Source organism: Bubalus kerabau, chromosome 18 (genome assembly GCF_029407905.1).
Source record: "Bubalus kerabau isolate K-KA32 ecotype Philippines breed swamp buffalo chromosome 18, PCC_UOA_SB_1v2, whole genome shotgun sequence".
NCBI lineage: Eukaryota > Metazoa > Chordata > Mammalia > Artiodactyla > Bovidae > Bubalus > Bubalus kerabau.
This window is the reverse complement of record NC_073641.1, coordinates 37714833-37735004: the sequence shown is the minus strand read 5'-3', so window position 1 is coordinate 37735004 and position 20172 is coordinate 37714833. Positions and strand designations below refer to the sequence as shown.

At 39.5% G+C, this 20172-nt stretch overlaps 1 protein-coding gene across 11 annotated transcripts in view; it reads right to left on the bottom strand.

Moving 5' to 3' along the window:
• Positions 1-20172, bottom strand: part of LIFR (LIF receptor subunit alpha) — a 125053-nt gene that overhangs the window by 35679 nt on the left and 69202 nt on the right. For 5 of the 11 annotated variants that reach the window (XM_055554992.1, XM_055554989.1, XM_055554990.1 and 2 more), the window contains 5 exons: positions 18997-19157; positions 16917-17031; positions 14342-14478; positions 7069-7232; positions 767-941 (listed from right to left, as the gene is read on the bottom strand). In XM_055554992.1, coding sequence (XP_055410967.1) covers positions 767-941; positions 7069-7232; positions 14342-14478; positions 16917-17031; positions 18997-19135 — 730 coding nt within the window. In that variant the 5' untranslated portion in view covers positions 19136-19157. Of the gene's footprint in view, positions 1-766; positions 942-7068; positions 7233-11205; positions 11299-14341; positions 14479-16916; positions 17032-18996; positions 19158-20172 lie in introns of those variants that run through there. The other 6 variants (XM_055554996.1, XM_055554994.1, XM_055554995.1 and 3 more) reach the window with 3 other exon arrangements.

The window sequence follows — 20172 nt, the reverse complement described above, 5'->3', positions numbered from 1 at the left end:
CTGTCTCATTGGGCAGAATCACAAGATACCAAGATGCCCCAACCAACAGCCTTTTTTGACTCTATTTCTCCCCTACCAAATACACAGTCACTAATTCTGTCTTTTCAGTGTTTTCATACCTCTCCCCCTTTTTATTTCTAAACCCAGCTGTCCTACTTTATACTTGTCTTTCGCTGAACTACAAGATTCTTATTAATCTGCTTGCTCCTAGTCCCTCCTTCCTCTGGCCATTTCTCCATACTGTCACTAGAGTGAATAATCCACAATGATCACCAGCCTTTTAAAGGACTTCATTTTACTGTCAACAGTATTCCAGGCCCTTTCTCACACTGCCAACATTATGCCTGCATATGAGTTTTGGTCAATGTACAGATGATTTGGGGTAAATTTGCAGATTCCCATGTTCTCTGCAATAACCCTGCAGCTCACAGGGGTCTGCTCTACGGGCAAGAAATTGGGAGCTAATTTTTAAAAATATGGACTTGATATCATTACTTAAAAATCTTAAATGTTCTTTAATGCTGATTCAAACTGATTTTTAAACCTGGACATTTATCCAATCCCTCAGAATGTTCTTTTAAAAAAACAGGTTTCTGAAGCCTCAGAGTTTTGAATCAAAATGTTCTGGGATGGAAGACTTGGAAGATCCCTAGGTGACCCTCATGCATCCAAATGGGGTTGAGAACTAAAAGCTTAAACTCAGCCCTACCCTTAAGCAAGACTAATCTAATTCATCTGAAACAAAAATTTTTAAATATGCACTTACAGGAGATGTTCTTCAGTAGGCTCCAGTCACTCCACTCTTTGTGACCAGAGAACTGAGGATCGTCAATGTAGCATCTAATTCCCACATAGTGAATGGCACACTCCAGGGGCATGTCTGAAGTCCAGTTCCAATGATGAATTGTATCTCTGCCATTCAGAGTTGTGCTATAGGTCACCTACAAAGTAAACACAAACAAAAACTCTATTTTCAAATAGTATGTTCGGCTTTCCTTTACGGTTAAAAAACAGACTGTATACAATTACCAGCAAAGTAAGTAAAACTTTTTCTATAACATATTAAGGAGAGTTGGAGTAACAGTATTCACTTATGTTTACTTCTTCAACTTTAGGGCCTACTTCTTTTTATACTGATGTTAATATTATAAAACACCCACTCCAGTACTCTTGCCTGGAAAATCCCATGGACAGAGGAACCTGGTGTGCTGCAGTCCATGGGGTCGCTAGGAGTCAGACAACCGAGCGACTTCACTTTCACTTTTCACTTTCATGCATTGGAGAAGGAAATGACAACCCACTCCAGTGTTCTTGCCTGGAGAATCCCAGAGACGGGGGAGCCTGGTGGGCTGCCGTCTATGGGGTCGCACAGAGTCGGACACGACTGAAGCGACTTAGCAGTAGCAGCAGCAGCAATACACTTCATGAGAAAATACACCATTGCCTAAAATGGTCTCCATTTCTCATAGAAAAAAACTGTTAACAGATTTTTATCTCCAAGAGTTAAAATCAGAAAGAGAAGAGCATTTCTACAAAATAAACTATTACTGTAGATTAGATATATTTTTTATAAAAGCACCATACATTTCAAATTTTACTTTTAAATATGCAATTTATAATAATATAAAAATTTTAATTTCAGTTGTGGAAAATGGGGAAGATTTTAATCAAATACATGAAGATATACTAAAAGTAACCTTAGGACTTCTGGTTTAAAATAACAGATTAAATAAATGTATTTCCTTCTCTTTATTTCATGAACTTCCTCTAACAACAGTATAAGATTTAAAAAAAAAGGCACAGATGCACATGGGCAAAAAATTGAAAAAACAACACCAGTAAGATTTTGGACACTGGAAAATAGATGGGCAAAGGTAACTGACTCAGAAGACTTGAGAAGAGCGAATCTTAAGCCTCCAGTGAGAAAGTCAGAAACATGATTTCAATCATAAAAAGGTCACAGGGCTCAGGAACGGGTTGTACTAGGTTATCCTGGAAATGCACAGTGCAGGTAAGGTGCCAAACTGGTAGCCTGACTAAAAGGTATTTGAAGATATATTTGGCACTCAAATCCCCTTCCACATTTTGTTCTACCAAAAGACTATTCTTAACCGTGGCTAAAGAATGAAGATTAACCCTTTGTAAAAGTGAAATAAAATTCCTCTGAATTTAATAACCCTAAGAAGAACTAACAATGGGGAATACCATACTAAAAACAGGGAGACTGCTAACTATGCATTCTAAAGGCTGGGGCACTCCTCCCTTCCTCCCTTCCTCCCCTACTCAGCACCCAGGATTCTGACAGCCAAGTACATATTCACTAGGTTAAGAGTCTAAACAAACTTTTCTAAGGAGTATTTGAACAGGTCAAGATAAAAACCTAAAATAATATTAAGATTTTTACAGCCTGACAGTCCATCCTAAACAAGTATAATGAAGCACTAGTCAACAAGTCCCACCCAGGCAAAAAGAAGTTCCAGTTAGACTTGCTTTATTTTTTAAGACTCTCATTTAAATAAGAGCAGCAATCAGAATGACCAGAAAGTGAGAAAAAGTTATAATATGAAAGTCAAAGTTCAAAATAAAGAAAAAAGTAGCTTGAAAAAACAGACTGCATAGAAAAGAAAAATAAAAAAATTGAAATCTGATATCCTCAAAGAAAAGATACTGCATTATGAAAGAACATGATAAAAAAAATTTTTTTTAATGACTAAAAATAAAAATGGGATCTCTTGTATATTAAAAAGTGTATTAATAAAAACTTCAAAAGCACAAGATAAAGTTTAGGAAAAATTGCTCAGAAAATAAGATACTGATGCTAAGAATGCTAAGAAGTCTTAATACTGATGTAAGAATACTAAGAGAATTAGAGAAAAGGTTAGAAAGGTCCAGTCTCTAAAGAACAGAAATTCTAAGGAAAAAAAGAGAAAACAGAGGAAATCAAAGACATAAAATATGAAAATATCCCAAGCTGACAGGCATGTGTTTTCAGACTGAAAGGGGCCTAATGAATGTCCACTGCAACAGATGAAGATAAATCCATAATAAGAAACAAATAGTAGAACAATGGCTTCAGAATCTTGAGAAAATTTCCCAACCTAGAACCAGCTAAACTAGCAATCATGAGTGAACGTAGAATAAAGACATTGTCAGAAATGTCGAGTCTCAATGTTTTTACCAAGTAGCATTTTACATTCCTACCATAAGGGTATGAAAATTTTGATTGTTCTGGATCTTTTCAACATTTGGAATTGACAGTCTTTTAATTTTGTTGAAAACTAATTTAAATTTTTTAAATAAAATATACTTGCAAGCTACCTGCAGTTAGCAGGGTATCAACAATAAATAGCAAATAAATTTAAGCTTCTACCAAAATGAGAAAGTAAGATGAAGACAAGGAATTCAGGAAAAAGAGAGTCCATCATAAGAAAAATAAAAAAGGAATCCTCTGGATGAGGATGAACCATAGCTTTCTAACAAATGTGTTGAAACACATAGAGGTTTGTCCTGAATAGGTTACAGGCATGCTCAGGCATTAATCTCTTCAAACCAAGGGTTGGCTACTACACGTGGAGGCTTCTGGAGCTTCTGAGAAACCTCTGGCCATGAGAATACTTAGCTATTTATCACACTCTGTGCTTTACAAATATTGGCAGCATCCATGTGAACTCTTATACGACAAAGGTTGGGAAGTAAGTCAGAAGGCCCTCAGAGAGATTTATTCACAAAGGCAAAACTGATAAAATATTAATGTGCTTGAACATTTCGACAGATTTATACAACCCAGAAAGAATTTAGAATTGATGAAGCAGACAAGTAAAACTAAAAACATAAGACAATATGAAAAGATGTACCCTCTCCCAAAAAGGAAAAGTTAAGACCAGTATACAGTACTTGGTTCAGTTATGAATAGTGTTTATATAATCATAACACAAGTAATGATTACTGGCCTACCAAAAATTATAACAGAATGATATTGGAAAAACAGGAAGTGGAAAGAGCATGAGCACACATGTAAGTGCATATGCATGGGAGAGTGCGTCTGTGGCTGGGAAAGTGAGAAGTGATTAAATTCTTATCTTTCATTGTGGGAAGTTAATAAAACAGTGCTTAAAACTTAAAACGAGAAATTCTGGGCTGGAAGAAGCACAAGCTGGAATCAAGATTGCCGGGAGAAATATCAATAACCTCAGTTATGCAGATGACACCACTCTTATGGCAGAAAGTGAAGAGGAACTAAAGAGCCTCTTGATGAAAGTGAAAGTGGAGAGTGAAAAAGTTGGCTTAAAGCTCAACATTCAGAAAACTAAGGTCATGACATCTGGTCCCATCACTTCATGGGAAATAGATGGGGAAACAGTGGAAACAGTGTCAGACTTTATTTTTTTGGGCTCCAAAATCACTGCAGATGGTGAATGCAGCCATGAAATTAAAAGACGCTTATTCCTTGGAAGGAAAGTTATGACCAACCTAGATAGCATATTCAAAAGCAGAGACATTACTTTGCCAACAAAGGTCCATCTAGTCAAGGTTATGGTTTTTCCAGTAGTCATGTATGGATGTGAGAGTTGGACTGTGAAGAAAGCTGAGAGCCGAAGAATTGATGCTTTTGAACTGTGGTGTTGGAGAAGACTCTTGAGAGTTCCTTGGACTGCAAGGAGATCCAACCAGTCCATTCTAAAGGAGATCAGTCCTGGGTGTTCTTTGGAAGGAATGATGCTAAAGCTGAAACTCCAGTACTTTGGCCACCTCATGCAAAGAGTTGACTCATTGGAAAAGACTCTGATGCTGGGAGGGATTGGGGGCAGGAGGAGAAGGGGACGACAGAGGATGAAATGGCTGGATGGCATCACCGACTCGATGGACGTGAGTTTGAGTGAACTCTGGGAGTTGGTGATGGACAGGGAGGCCTGGCGTGCTGCGATTCATGGGATCGCAAAGAGTTGGACATGACTGAGCGACTGAACTGAACTGAACTGAAAACTTAAAAAAAAAAAAAAGGAAGAGTAACATAAGTGTGTTAACTGGAAAAAATGGAGACAATAAATAATCAGCTAAAAGAACTGAAATGCATTGTTTATAGGCGAGAAAAACAAGAGGAGGAAAGGGGCCTGCATAACTCCCAGGTGTCACGCACATTCTGGTCTGTGCAGAGCACAGCTTCCACAGCTGTTTGTGAGGCTGTGGGCAGAAATCTTCAAGTTGTAAGTGAAACACTATAAAAGAAACTTATAAATGAAACATTTATATTAGTAGTGTTTTATGATCTTTAGTGATCTTTAAACTATTTCAAAATAATAGCATTATAATCTGTCATAGGATGACTGATTACAAGCAATTCTGCCTTAAATACTAATCCTAACAATATAATTACAAATAAAAATGTCACATTTTACTATGCAAAGGAATAACGTTTTAAAATTAATTTGTTCTATTGCTATTTTTCTTGCTTCTTGTTATTCTTCTTCAAAGATCACATTCCCCAAAGTAGGGAATTACTATTTTGACATTGCATCTTGTGGCAGTGAGGTACACAACCTAGAATAATATCTCCATTCATTTCTGCCTGATTTCACTTACATATCAAACAGTATCCCTCTTATTCTAGCATCCCTAAGTAAGGGGGAAAAACACCTATTCCCCAAAGGAAGTAATGACAATGAAGAGCTGTTAAGTAGCTTTACAAATATCACATCATTTACTGTAGCAAATATTAGCACTACTTTACAAATAAGAAAAAGATTTTGAGAAGTCATCCTAAGCTGGTAATTAGTAACCCAAAATACAGATGTTAGACCATAATAAAAAGCTACACAATAGAATTTTCAAGAAGTTATAGTTCTAAGACAACAATGCTAGATGATATCAAAGTTGGCTGCAAATCAGACTGACATTATAATTGAAGAAAAGAGAGAGCATTTTAGATTGAGGTAATTAGAATGGGCTTCAAAATAAGGATTTGACCTGGCTCATGAAATGTGTATTCAGTTTACACAGGTGAAAAGGAGAGGGAGGGCATCTTAGATGAAGATAACAATACTGATTATGTAATATAAACTTTACTGGTTAAGGGAGAGCACAGACTCTGCAATCAACTGTCAGCTGGGGTCTGAGTCCTGGCTCCTTCACTTAATATCTTCCTGAGACTCTATATCTGAATCTGTAACATGGGGATGATACTAACAGTGCCTCCCCCAGAGGCCTGTTGTGAAGATGCAAATTATTAACATATAGAGAGCTTTCACATCAATGTCAGTAACACCAGAAGCACTGGATACATGGTAACCACAATTATGGCTGCTGTTGTTTCAAGGTTGTAATATATAGGTTGTCTATAAGGAAAAGTAAGATCGTAACTATGAAATACAGAATAACCCTATTTATTATCTGTACTATCTTACCTATAAACTTTGGCAAAAAAATTGTAAAATCATGTTCTTCTAATTCTTAAGTCTATAACTAGGCATAAATCAAGTGCATTAAAGAGTAAAAGGATAAAGAGGGAATTCCCACATACTAGCTGTCAACCTGTCTTACTACTATGTCTCATTATTCCTCAGACAAAGAACAAACTGAAGACAGACCATAAAGTAACTATTAATAAACAGTATAAAAAAAAAGCAGTACTACTAATACGTTATTTTGGATTGAGATAAATTCAAACTTACAGATTTATGCAAAATTTCTCAACAATTACTATGCCTAAATATGTTTCAAAACATTTATGTTTATATTTATAATAATAAGTAAATGAAATTATATGTATATTTTTATTCCATTTATGCAAAAACATGCATATAAAAAGGCTAGATAGGAATACACAAATATATTATATTCAAGTGGCAGAATCATGGATTACACGTCCCTTAATTTCCTAAACGTTCTATAATTGTTACATTATTTCATTAATTTAGTGATTTTTTATAGTCATAGCATACAGTTTTTAATGAATTCCAAAGGGATATCTGATCTACTTCTTTAATAATCAAAAGGTTCACTTTAAAATTTAAAAAAATTATTCAGTTTCTTTAGTGTCATAGGAAAAAATCTATTTTTGTTTAAACTTACTAATTTTACAATTTCCATATTCTTTTTACGTAGAACTTTAATTTCCCAGATGACATTTGAGTAATGTGGAAAAACAGAACCTTTGTCATTCCACTTTAGGTGTAACGTAGAAGTTGAGAAATCAGCAGACAAATCCAAGATCTCTGGAGTTTCTGGAATTAAGGCTTAAAAAAGAAGACAAAAGATAAAATTTAGTAAAAGAAGTAATGGTCTTCATATTGTAATTCCATTAATCAACTAATTTTAAGCTCTATTCCTTCTTGATCTAAAAATAATTAAGGAGTAAAGCAAATTCTTATACCTAGTACTGAAAAGAGAATAAATATATGTATTTATTTGTACAAGCATCTCCCAGTGATTCATCAGCCAAATCTGAGGAAATTATTTACCAGCCAGCTGTTTCAAATCCATAACACAAACAGCGACTGGGTTCCCACAACACTCTGGTGTCACTGGGTCTGGGATCTCCAAATAGGCAACATCAGAGGGAAGTGAAAGAGCTTCCAGTGTGTGGATTTTGTAAAGCTGGCCTTGGCAAAGCTTTCCGTCTGCGCCCTTGGCTCCCTCCCCACTCGTCGTCAATGTCCCGGTCTCCACACTAGGGAGAGTCACCCACTTCCGGACGCAGTGAACTACCACTGGCACTGGCACGCTGTTGTCACTCAGTTGTGTCTGTTAGCAACCCCACAGCCCACCAGGCTCCTCTGTCCATGGGATTTCCCAGGCAAGAACACAGGAGTGGGTTCCCATTTCCTTCTCCAGGCGATCTTCCCAATCCAGGGATCAAACCCAAGTCTCTTGCATTGGTAGGCAGATTCTTTACCACTGAGACACCAGAGAAGCCCACAACTGGCATAGGCAGCAGTAAATAGCAGCAAGATGGTGGTAACGAGATGAGGAAGTCAATGGGATTCCATGCAGATCGAAGAAGCACTTGGCAGGATGTGGGAAGTCTTTCAGAAAGGTTAGTTTGCAGTGGTGGGCAAAAGGCCTGTAGGGAACTGAGAAAGAGATAACATGAGCCAGCAAGAGACAGCCAGGCTACGGTAAAAAGGATACGGCTCAGGATGCCATATATGGAAAAGAAAGGAAAAATCTAATGGACATTTCAAAGAAATGAAGGATTAGTATTAATATAACATGGAAACATCTAAGATTTCTTCAAGTTACCAGCCCAGAAACGCAAAAGGAACCATGGACCATTGTGAAGAGAGGTGGGAACCAGGCCATGGCTAAGCATCAAGGAAGAACAGACCATCACTGAAGCAGGGAGCAGACAGTAAGAATAGGGACCAGTGAGAACATGCACACAGACTCAAGAGGAACTCACTGAGTGCAGCTCAAGAAATGAACCTAATACACGGATACAAAACAGCCAAAGCCTGAGAGCTAGTGACCCACAGTCACACTTTCAAGAAACCAGAGAACCCAGCAAGAATCCTGAGAGCGAAAGATGTGGAAGCAGCAAAAGGCAGAGAAAATCTGGGATCGCTAAATCAAAAGAAATGGGCTGTCATCTGGGCCCAGGAAAACAGATTTCAGAAGTTCAGAAGGTCTGAGAAAAGACCACTGATGGCGGTGAGGGTGCCATCAATTCTTCAGAAACAATGCTGGCAGGGCAACTGGCTCTGAAGCTGCATTACAAAAGGTAAAGAGAAAAACCAGCTCAAGGATAGGGCCTCTCACGGAGAGAAAACTGGTAAACTAAAAAAGAAAAAAAAAAAAAAGGGCAGAAAGAGTTAAGGAATTCTTAAAAATCTTCAAATCTTTGCAAGGGATGAGTACGGTATGGAAAAACTTAGGGGGTCAGTCAGTGGAAAACACGCACAGTATGAGCCTGTTCTATAAAATTCAGGCTTTCTAGTAGGTAGGGCTCTTTCTTGCCTGTGCTCTCCTCAAATGACAGTTAAGGTGAAGGTAAGTTCAAAATCACGGCAGACAGTGACTGTGGCCATGAAATTAAAAGATACTTGCTTGTTGGAAGAAAAGCTACGACAAAGCTAGACAGCATATATATTAAAAAACAGAGACATCACTTTGCTGACAAAGGTCTGTATAGTCAAAGCTATGGTTTTTCCAGTAGTCATGTACAGATGAGAGCTGGACCATTAGAAAGGCAAATGCAAAAGAACTAACGCTTTCAAACCGTGGTGCTGGAGAAGACTCTTGAAAAGAGTCCCTTGGACTGCAAGGAGATCAAACCAGTTGATCCTAAAGGAAATCAACTCTGAATATTCACTGGAAGCACCAATGCTGAGGCTGAAGTTACAACACTTTGGCCACCTCATGTGAAGAGCCGACTCACTGCAAAAGACTCTGATGCTGCAAAAGATTGAGGGCAGGAAGAGAAAGGGCCAACAGAGGATGAGATGGTTGGGTGGCATCACCAACTCAATGGACATGAATCTGAGTGAACCCTCAGATAGTAAAGGACAGGGAAACCTGGCGTGCTGCAGTCCATGGGGTTGCAAAGAGTTAGACATGACTTAGCAACTGAACTACAACCATTATATAGCTACCTAAGGACAGTGGAAGCTTCTTTATAGAAGTTTAAGTGGGAAACTGCTTTTAAAAAAAGAAGGAGCAAATGAAGAGCAACAAGCTGATTCAGAGCCAGAAGGGGCAAGTTCAAGGTGGCAGGGCAACCACAGAGAGCAGAGGCTGCCAAGAACTTGGATCCTTCAAATGTTTCAAGAAGTCACAATATAGTAACGTAAAATTATGCAACATGAGAGTATTTTATTAAGGCAACACTCATCTATTAAAATGCTTCCCTCTCTGAGAAGTACACATAATTAACATTTTATCGAAACAGCAGTAGTCTGTTCTTCAAAACCCAAGTCATAGCTAATATTTCAAGCTAAAAACAGAAGCAGTCATAATTACAAGTGAAAAGATTAAGCATACTTCTTTTCACGATTTCATAGTAAGCTACTTTCATGTACCTGGGAAGCTCCCCTGAACGCCCATGAACTGTCATCTGCCTTTCTCTCCAGCTAAAATGCACTTGAGGACAATGTTAACTTGCTTTCTAGAAACTTTTCAGCTAGAAAAAAATATCATCAGTCTTATTTGTGAAGCTGGTATATCTTTGCCCATAACCTCCATGTCCCTTCCGCCTTAGGACATCAGAGGACGGGAGCTTTCCCAGGTCTTTCTAAAAGGATCCACAGTATTTATTCTGCCTCAGACAGATCCAAATTTTTAAGAAACTTAAGAGATTAAAAATCTTACAAAGACTTATTTTTGTCCTTGTCAATTGGAAGTTTATTGTACGTCCTAAGTCACTTCAATTGTGTCCGACTCTTTGTGACCCTATGGACTGTAGACCACCAGGTTCCCTGTCCATGCGGATTCTCCAGGCAAGTATATTGGAGTGGGTTGCCATGCCCTCCTCCAGGGGATCTTCCTGATCCAGGGATCAAACACGCATCTCTTCTGTCTCCTGCATTGGCAGGCAGGCTCTTTACCACTGGTGCCACTTGGGAAGCCCAGAAGTTTATTAGATATATGTATATACTTTAAATCTCTTCTTTGCTCTGTATGTATACTTTTGAAACAAAAGGATCTTAAGATCTGGAAAAAACTTAATTTCTCATAGTTTTATTTAGTAGCCAATTGCCAAAGTACCCAAATCTTCTGATGTAAAGCTCCATACCATTTCACAGCATCTCTTGCACATGATAAATGTTCAAAGGTTTACTGATGGACCTGCCTCCCTCTCTTATAGTCATGTAATTTGCTATTTTTTTTCTTGGGTAGTGGTAGTAGTAACTTAGCACTGGGATACTGTTTATCTAATATTCTAATCATGATCAGAACCATTATTATTAAAAATGCTATCTGGCTCAGTGGTAAACAACACGCTTGCCAATGTAGGAGACATGGGTTTGTTCCCTGGGTCGGGAAGGTCCCCTGGAGGAGGAAATGGCAACCCATTCCAGTATTCTTGCCTGGGAAATCCCAGGGACAGAGGAGCTGGAAGACTGCAGGGTACAAAGAGTCAGACATGACTGAAATGACTTAGCATGCACAATAAACTTCTAACTGACAATGACAAGCACAAAAATAAGTCTTTGCAAGATTTTAATCTCTTAATAACTCTTTGTAAGATTTGGTCTATTAATCAAATGTTACCTAGAGTCCGTCCTGATTTGCCTTTCTAACACTGTTATCTTCAAGTAGTTTTCCAGATGGAATGTTCTTACTCCCTACTAAAAAAGCAGACAACACAAATTGGCTCTTTGATGGAGTCCTGGGGAAATTTTTTTAAATCTGGAATAAAATTAAGTTAGATTCCTCATACCTCACTACAAAATAATTCCAGATGGATGAAAGATTTAAGCATGATAACAAAACCAAAATCCCCCAAATATCATGAGATTCTATTATATAAAAATGAAAACTTGTGGTGTGAAAAACACCACAAAGTTTAAATTTAGGAAAATATTTATGGGAAAAGATTTATAACAAATAGGACATAATCGATAATCATACTATACAGAGAGTGCTTGTGAACTGAGAAGGAAATATGAAATTTCAACATGAGAGAAAATTTACAAAGGACACAAATAGCTCAGAAAAAGAATAAAAATGACAGATAATTTTTAAAAAGTAAACACAGAAATATAAAAACAACAATGCTGTAATTTGGGGGGCCATCAGATTGCAGTGGCCAAATTAAGAGAGAAGGACAATATGCGTAGTCCTGGCCAGGATGCAGACAAGCAGGTGTGCTCTAATATGATACCTGCAAGCATGCAAAAAGATTCAAAATTTTGGAGGAACAAGTGGTAATGGGTGTCAAGAGTCATAAAAAGGAAATGTTTCCAACACAGCATTTCCAATTCTACGAATTTAGCTTAAGAAAATCATCACACAAATTCAGCAACGTAGATGTGCAAAAAATGTTCATTAAAGCATTGGATATAATGTTGAAAAACTAGAAGTAAAAATCTCAATGATAATAATCACTGACAATCCCAAACTCCCTAACTATCCCTTCTGCTACCCTTCCCACCTGGTCTGGAACTGGTATGCACAGAGTACTATATTTCAAATGGATATCTAATAAGGACCTACTGTCCATATAATCAAAGCTATGGTTTTTCCAGTAGCCATGTATGAATGTGACAGTTGGACTATAAAGAAGACTGAGTGCCAAAGAATTGATGCTTTCGAACTGTGGTGCTGGAGAAGACTCTTCAGAGTCCCCTTGCACAGCAAGGAGATCAAACCAGTCAATCCTAAAGGAAATCAACCCTGAACATTCATTCGAAGGACTGAGGCTGAAGTTGAAACTCTAATACTTTGGCCACCTGATGGGAAGAGCCGACTCACTGGAAAAGACCCTGATGCTAGGAAAGACTGAGGATGCAAGAGGAGAAGGGGTGGCAGAGGATAAGATGGCTGGATGGCATCACCAACTCAATGGACCTGAGTTTGAGCAAACTCTGGGAGATAGTGAAGGACAAGAAAGCCTGGTGTGCTGGAGTCCATGGGGTCATGAAGAGTTGGATAGGACTTAAGTGACTGAACAATAATAGTATAGTATAGAACAGGGAACTCTACTCACTATTATGTAACAACCTACATGGGAAAAAATTCTGAAAAGCACAGATACATGTATATGTATAAATTGAAAAAATAAAGACATCAATCTAGTTCAGCTTTACAAGGCCTCTATTTAAAACGAGAAAATGAGGCTTCCCTAATGGCTCAGATGGTAAAGAATCTGCCAGCAATGCAGGGGATCTGGGTCCAATCTCTGGGTCAGGAAGATTCCCTGGAGAAGGGAATGTCTACCCATTACAGTATTTTTGCCTAGAGAATTCCATGGACAGAGGATCCTGGTGGTCTTCGGTCCATGCGGTTGCAGAGTCAGACGCAATTGACTAACACACATACACACATTTGATTATAATAGTATAATAAGCTAAAAAATAAAATTTAACTTGCTAAAAATAAAATACAATTTGCTAAAAAAAAAAAATCAGTGACAAAGTAATTATGGTACCTCCATTCAATGGAATACTATGCAACCTATAAAAATGGAGATTTACATAATGACTTGAAACTCTATATAGTCTGGTAAGCCTATTATAAAGTAATATAAACTTTACTGTTTATATATACACACACACACACACACACACACACAGAAAATACATGTAATTAACACTATTTAACAAAATACAAGTATTAACAATATTTCTCTGCAGGTACTGGCATCGTGGCTGATCTATACAAAATAATCTCACATGGATCTCATGTACAGCTACAGAAAGAAAATAACACACATGGCTCTTCTCTCTTTTATCTTGAAGACAGCCTTAAATAGCACTTTCCCCAGACCAGCCAGAAAATGAGAAGAAATGAGACAGGTTCTAAATTCCTGGACAGCATGCTTGTTATTATCCTTTCAAAATCTGTGCTATCTCAGACACAGACCATTCCAAACATGCATTCTGTCTGTAAAACTGGACACATCACTTATATTTTCTTTCCCTTGCTTCAGCATAAGTCATCCTTGTAAGACTCACTATAATATCATTGTAACACCATCCCATAATAGTTGTCAGAAGGCAACACAGGTGGTTAGCCAACCATTAAAAGAGTCAAGACAACTAGGGTTTTTAAGATCTCACTACACAGAAAAATTTCCATTTCCATATGCCTGGGTTTATTCATACTTCCACCCAGCTCGAAGCATTATATCCTAGGTATTCGGTCAACACATCTGTAAAAGATACTGGCGAAGTGCAAGGCACTGGACTAGACACTATTGGCAGAAGACAGAGTCTCTGCTCTTGGGGAGCCTATTTTCTTATAAGGGAAACACACAGGGAGCACCTACTTACATAATAAATTATTCATGCAATTGTGAGAAATGCCACAAAAGAGAAATACAGACTGCCAAAAGGAATGGGGTCTCCTCTGGGCAGGGATGGTCAAAGACTAGTTCCTTGAGACGGCTGAAGAATTCTAAAAGGCATGCAGGAATCAACAAACTAGACGGGGAGGCGAAAAGTTTCCAGCTGCGGGAAGGACCTTAGCCTCTGCAGCATCTGTTTGCTTGACCAGAGGAAGAGTCTGCTTTCATCGTGCTCTTGCCTGTGCTCCACAGTTGGAAGTGTGATCACTGGGTATGTGGGAATATTAGTATAACAGATATCAAAGAACGGTACATTTCTGTCAACTATAAAGGACTACAATATTAACAAAGGCACCATTCTGAGATATTTTCAAATCAATTTTCTTTTCAAATACTTACAAATGTTTTTTTCATTTAGTATGAATTTACTTTTGGAACTTCCAAACTCATATAAAGGGTGTACTGTTATTTCATAATGACCAGGTAAAAGAGGTGGGATTGTAGTATTTTTCTCCAATAGATAACAAGTACGGGACCTGAAATATAAGAAATCAAAATTCAATTGGCAGATAAAATTGAGTGCAATTTTCATAAAAACTTGATTGACAAAAGATGCACTGAAAAATACTTTATGTTCTTTTGTATACAAAAATATGACAGGTCATATTGCGTTTCAAGACTGAAAAAAGAGAGGAAAGTGGTAAGTCCATCAATGTAGTGGTAGTAAAACTAACCAGATTGGATCAGAAAGTAAACAGAGTAAGCAGAGATGATTCTCTCCAGAAACTTAGGATTTCAGCATGCCCTTGAAGCCCCACCCCAACTTTCTCTGGGCAGGCTTGTCCCCCACCTCACACACCTGTCCCCGACTTGTGGACCCCACCATCACAGGGTTCCCGTCACTGGGACTTCAACTCAGCCTGTCTGCTCCTCTGTCTTGGCTCATGGTTCAGTCATACAAAACGTTCTCATCAGCTCTGCTTTCAAAGAGCTTCTAGTTCCCGCCCATTACCTCTCAGACAAAAGTCAGTTTTTCCTCTGTGGTTCCATGGGCTTTTGTATCTTCACAGGGCATGTTTACACACTCTGTTATTCACATACATTTTTAACTTTCCATAAAAACTTTAATTCAAGCAAAAGGGCTTTGGTGCCTCCTGCATCCCCGCCCTGTTCCGCACAGGCTTCCTCACATTACTCACTTAGGACTGAGGACTTGAAAGGGTCAGCTCGCCTCCTCTCAACCGCACCTGTGAGGTTTCTTTACGTGCCAGCAACACAAGACCACCTGAATTCTATAAATCAGGCTTTTCACACATTAATACCATTGTACCCAATATCCTCCCTGGCTGGAATGGCTTTTTGTCCTATTTCTGCTGAGCAAATTGAGTATTCCTACTCCACAACCATGCTTCTGACAGCCTCTCTGGACCTCATACTCCTTAGTCAGTGCTCCCTCAGACCGTCATAGACAATTTCCATCAGCACTTAATCCACAGCATCGTTATGATCTGCTTCTTGTGAACTCCTGGGGCCAGGATAACTTCCTCTCTGTGGGGCCTGCGGTGGTTATTAGTGTGATTTACCAGATTTTTCAGATTCTCCCCTTCTGGGTTCAAAGGAGGATGGCTCTTCCTTGCTCCTCTGAAGCAAGGCACGGCCATGTGACACTGTTCATGGAGAAACTGAGTGGAAGTCACATCTCTCATGTCAGGAAGGAAGCTCTGAAAGGCCGTGCTCCCCTTCTGCCTCATCCCAGTGCATTAAAAGATGAGGGTCCCCTGGCCTGGGTCCCTGAGGGCAGGACGAGGGGCAGAGATGCCAGATGACCCCACGATAGACACAAGACACAAGCAAGAGTAATCCTTTATTTTCATTGCAGAAAACAACGATATAAAACCTGAGGGTTGTCTCTGCAATAAAACCAAGCTCAACTTGGCTGATAAACGAGCACAACACTTAGACTAATGCTCGATAAATCTACATGCACTGGGGAAAAACCCGAGTGTACTTATATCCACATTTATGTCACTTTTCAGGAGGACCACTCATCAGCACACTGGTGCCTGGAGCTCTGCACTGAACTTCTCTGGCCTTGCTAAACAGCTCTGAGGCCTGCTGGGGTCAGGGAGGAGCACACAGAGTGTTCCGGCCTGCAGACACCCTGAGGGCTTCCACTGCAGGCCCCGGGACTTGCAGCTACTGCAAGATCACCTGAGGGGGTAAGGTGGTGTGACAGAACCTGCCACTTGCCTCCTAGCACCCACCTCCCCTGAGTGACATTACCCCAGGTTCACTCAGGCACATTGCCATCAGCTCTGAGAACACATCACCCAGCCTCTCACGCAAATAGGTTTGGCCACTGGTGAAGTTCTGCCAATGAGATGGAGGCAGATATCTCTTCAGGGAGTCTCTGAAGAAAATCATCCTTCCTGTCCTTCCTGCTTCCTGGAATGCAGACATGACAGCCACGCCGGAGCATCATCTTGAACCAGGAGATCACACACTCAAGATGGCAGAGTACCACGGGAAACAGGAAATTGGGTCTCTCGTGGCCATGTGCACCCACGTCAGCCCTGAACTGCTCACTCTGGACCTTTTACGTGAGAGTAAATGCCTGTCTACTAAACTGCTACTACTGACATTTTCTACTGGAATCTAAACTTGAACCTCACTGATACAGGCAGGCATTGGTTTAGGACAGACCAGTAAAACTTCCCCACAGCTTATCAGAACCCACAGCCCATGAGAAGTGTGTCCCATACTCAAAATTCCCACGACAAAAGAATCAAAGTCATGGCCAAGAGAAGGATTTATTTCCACCCTGACTGAAGTTAAGAGTCACCTTTTTAGGAAATACAGGGCTAGGATTTAAAATTTCTTTTAAAAATTTCCAGAATAAAATCTTTATATTCTAAGATTAAAGACAAGGAACCTTTAGGTTATAATTGTAAATTAACCGAAGTATTTCCATTACCGCTTTTCAATGCAAACTTCATAAGAAGCAGCATGACCTGCTCCAAAAAGTGCTCTCCAAGAACAGTCCCACACTTTTAAATTGTTAGTTACACACTTCAAATCATGAGGAGTACCTGGAGAAGGAGAAACAACACACACACACACACAATGCATATTAATTTAACTGCACTGGAAAGGTCAACAAGTCAAACCATCCCCAGATATAAGCACAAGCTACGCCTCTGCAGAGGGCCCAGGTTCTGTACGCAGAGATGAACCTGCAGTCCCAGGAGGTGACTGGCTTTCTATTTCTTTTTTGTAGCTTTGGTTTAAAGAAGCTGGCGAGTAAACTGATGACAGTGGGCCAACCACTCAAGGGTTAGGCCTCTCTCAAAAATTCCACTTCCAGGCAACTCATATAAATAGAGGGAGTGACTGTACTGATTTGATGAAGGGACCAAGAAAGGGCCTGGGAGAATTTTAATCTACAGTGACCCCATTTGCAAAAAAACAAAAAAAAATTTTTTTAAAGTAACTCTAAGACTCGAAGTAAAAATAAAAACTATGTATCTCTTACACCACAAACATAGCTTCTGCTGCTGCTGCTAAGTCACTTCAGTCGTGTCTGACTCTGTGCAACCCCAGAGACGGCAGCCCACCAGGATCCCCCGACCCTGGGATTCTCCAGGCAAGAACCCTGGAGTGGGTTGCCATTTCCTTCTCCAATGCATGAAAGTGAAAAGTGAAAGTGAAGTTGCTCAGTCATGTCCGAAACATAGCTTCTGAGTACTCCTAACTATTACTGCTTGACAGCTTGTTACCAGACTGCCACCCATACAGAAATCCCATAGCCAATCTTTAGGTTTTATGAAGCATATCATATACATGGTAATAAACTCACTTGAGTCTCTGGAAAACAGATATTTTGTGTAGGCCTAAACACTTTTCACTTGCATGCATTGGAGAAGGAAATGGCAACCCACTCCAGTGTTCTTGCCTGGAGAATCCCAGGGATGGGGGAGCCTGGTGGGCTGCCGTCTTTTGGGGTCGCACAGAGTCAGACACGACTGAAGCGACTTAGCAGCAAACAACTAAAAGGTGACAAGCACTTCAGAAGATGATAGTCCTAACAGTACTGACTGACACAACATTGGCTCATGGAGTACATAAACACCATACAATGAAGAACTGTCATTCTAAAAAGACAATGGAAAAGAAAAAAAGGAGAGGACAGAAGGAGGGAAATAGGGAGGAAAAACGGAAGAAGGGAGAAAAGAGAAGGAGGGAAAGCCACCAGAGTGTGAAAAGAGGTATTCTATCTCAGAGTCTCCATATAAATATCTATTAAAAAGGCTTCTTCCTTAATTTTTACACATTATTGGTATGATATTCACTATAGCAATAAATTATAAAGCTATAAGATAGAAAACAAAAACATCAGAAACATATTATAAATCATTAGTAACATAACAATGTTATTTAATAGTAATTTGGGGGAAAAAAGGTATGTTTAATTATGAAAATAATATAAAAACTAAGCTCAGAGGCAGAGGATGAAAATGTTCTTTGTACAGTAAGCTAGGTAACACCTACAAACATTCTTAATGCTTTTAAATAAGACGAAAATGAATAATATAAAATTTAAAGTAGATATTTGGATTTCACTTATGTGACATTCTGAAAGGCAAAATTACAGACAGAAAATAGACCAGTGTCGGCTGGAGGTGGGGAAGGGAGGGGCTCGCAGCAGAGGAGCAGGGGCATTTTCTGGAATGATGGATCTGCCCTGAGTCTTGATTGTGCAGGTGGTTACATGACTGTATGCATTTGTCAAAACTAATAGAACTTTATCCTAAAAGGCTGAATTTTATTTCATTCTAACAGGAAGTCGTACCTTACTTTTTTAAAGAAGAAAGAATATTTAGATCTATCTCTTTATGGGCCTTTTTAAAAGAAATCAAAAGTATGTTTTAAAACATGACAAAGAAATGAAGTTTAACCACAACCTGAAGGGTTCAATATAGACTCAAGATCACTTCCTAATCCAAACAGTAATAACACTGCAATCAGTTCATCTTCTCTGACTCTGATGCACTTACTTTTTTTCTGGCTGTTTACTTGATTTGTTAAATACAGAAGCACAGCTGTTAATAAGAGCCACTGGGAATTTGAAGCCATCCTCATTCTTTTGCGGTCCACCAGCCAGGATGGTCGTTTCACACATAAAGAAATGTCCATCACCTGTGCGCTGCAATCAGTTCTGCATAAGGAGAAGAATTTCAAATGGTGTTCAAACTGGTTCAAGACACTCCTTATCCTGTGCACATCAACACTGAAAATGGATACTGACAAATACCAAAACCTGCTGTGCATTAAAGCCATGGAGCGACAACTAGACTCAGCTGGCCTGGCTTTGGGGGAACGTGCCAGTCGGACACAGCTGCTGCTCCGGGAGCTGTTATAGAGCCAATTTTCAAATGATAGGCTTCAAGTTCAAGATTACAACAGAGCACATATTTATCAACCCTCAGTACTGCTAGAATAGAGAAAAGCAGCGCCTAAAACTGAGGTCTTGACAATTTTAAGTGATACATGAAATGGCATTTTTAATTAGTATATATTAACTTTTACAGTCACTTATTTACGAGAATACTGGCTTTCTTTTCCATGTACACTGTGATGTTAAGTTTCTATTTCATGTACTTTTAAACAGTTTAAAGAAAATAGTAGGGTCATTAGTCACATATGGGGGACTGCAGATGTGACAGAAACACTGCCAACACCACACAAATGACTGAAACGTAATGACCGCTCCAACAGCTCCAGCCGGGAAGGGACTGATGGTAAACGCGATTTCAACCCGTATCTGCTGAAAGCTGAAAGCACAGGACGAACAGTGACGCCCTGGTGAGCAGCAGGGAGGAGCTGCATCAGAGGGAGGCGCTGTCCAACCCGAGAGCTCCCAGAGGTGCCTGTCAGCCCACCCAGCACCAGGTCCCCCTCTAGACACCAGAAACTGAGCCAGACAAAGTCCCTGCCATCGAGGACCTTAGATGCTAGTTCTGGAGATACACAAGTAAACAAGGAAGAAATTTAAGGCCCTGATACAAACTCTAAAAACCAGAGTAAGTCGATGTGCATGGAAGTGTGTGAATGATGGTCTCTTCTCTGGGCTGGATTGTGACTGACCAGAAGCGTGCCATGATAAGATCAGGGAAAGAAGGCAAGAGCAAATACAAGGACCCTAAGATGAGGACAGCTCACCAAGTTCAAAG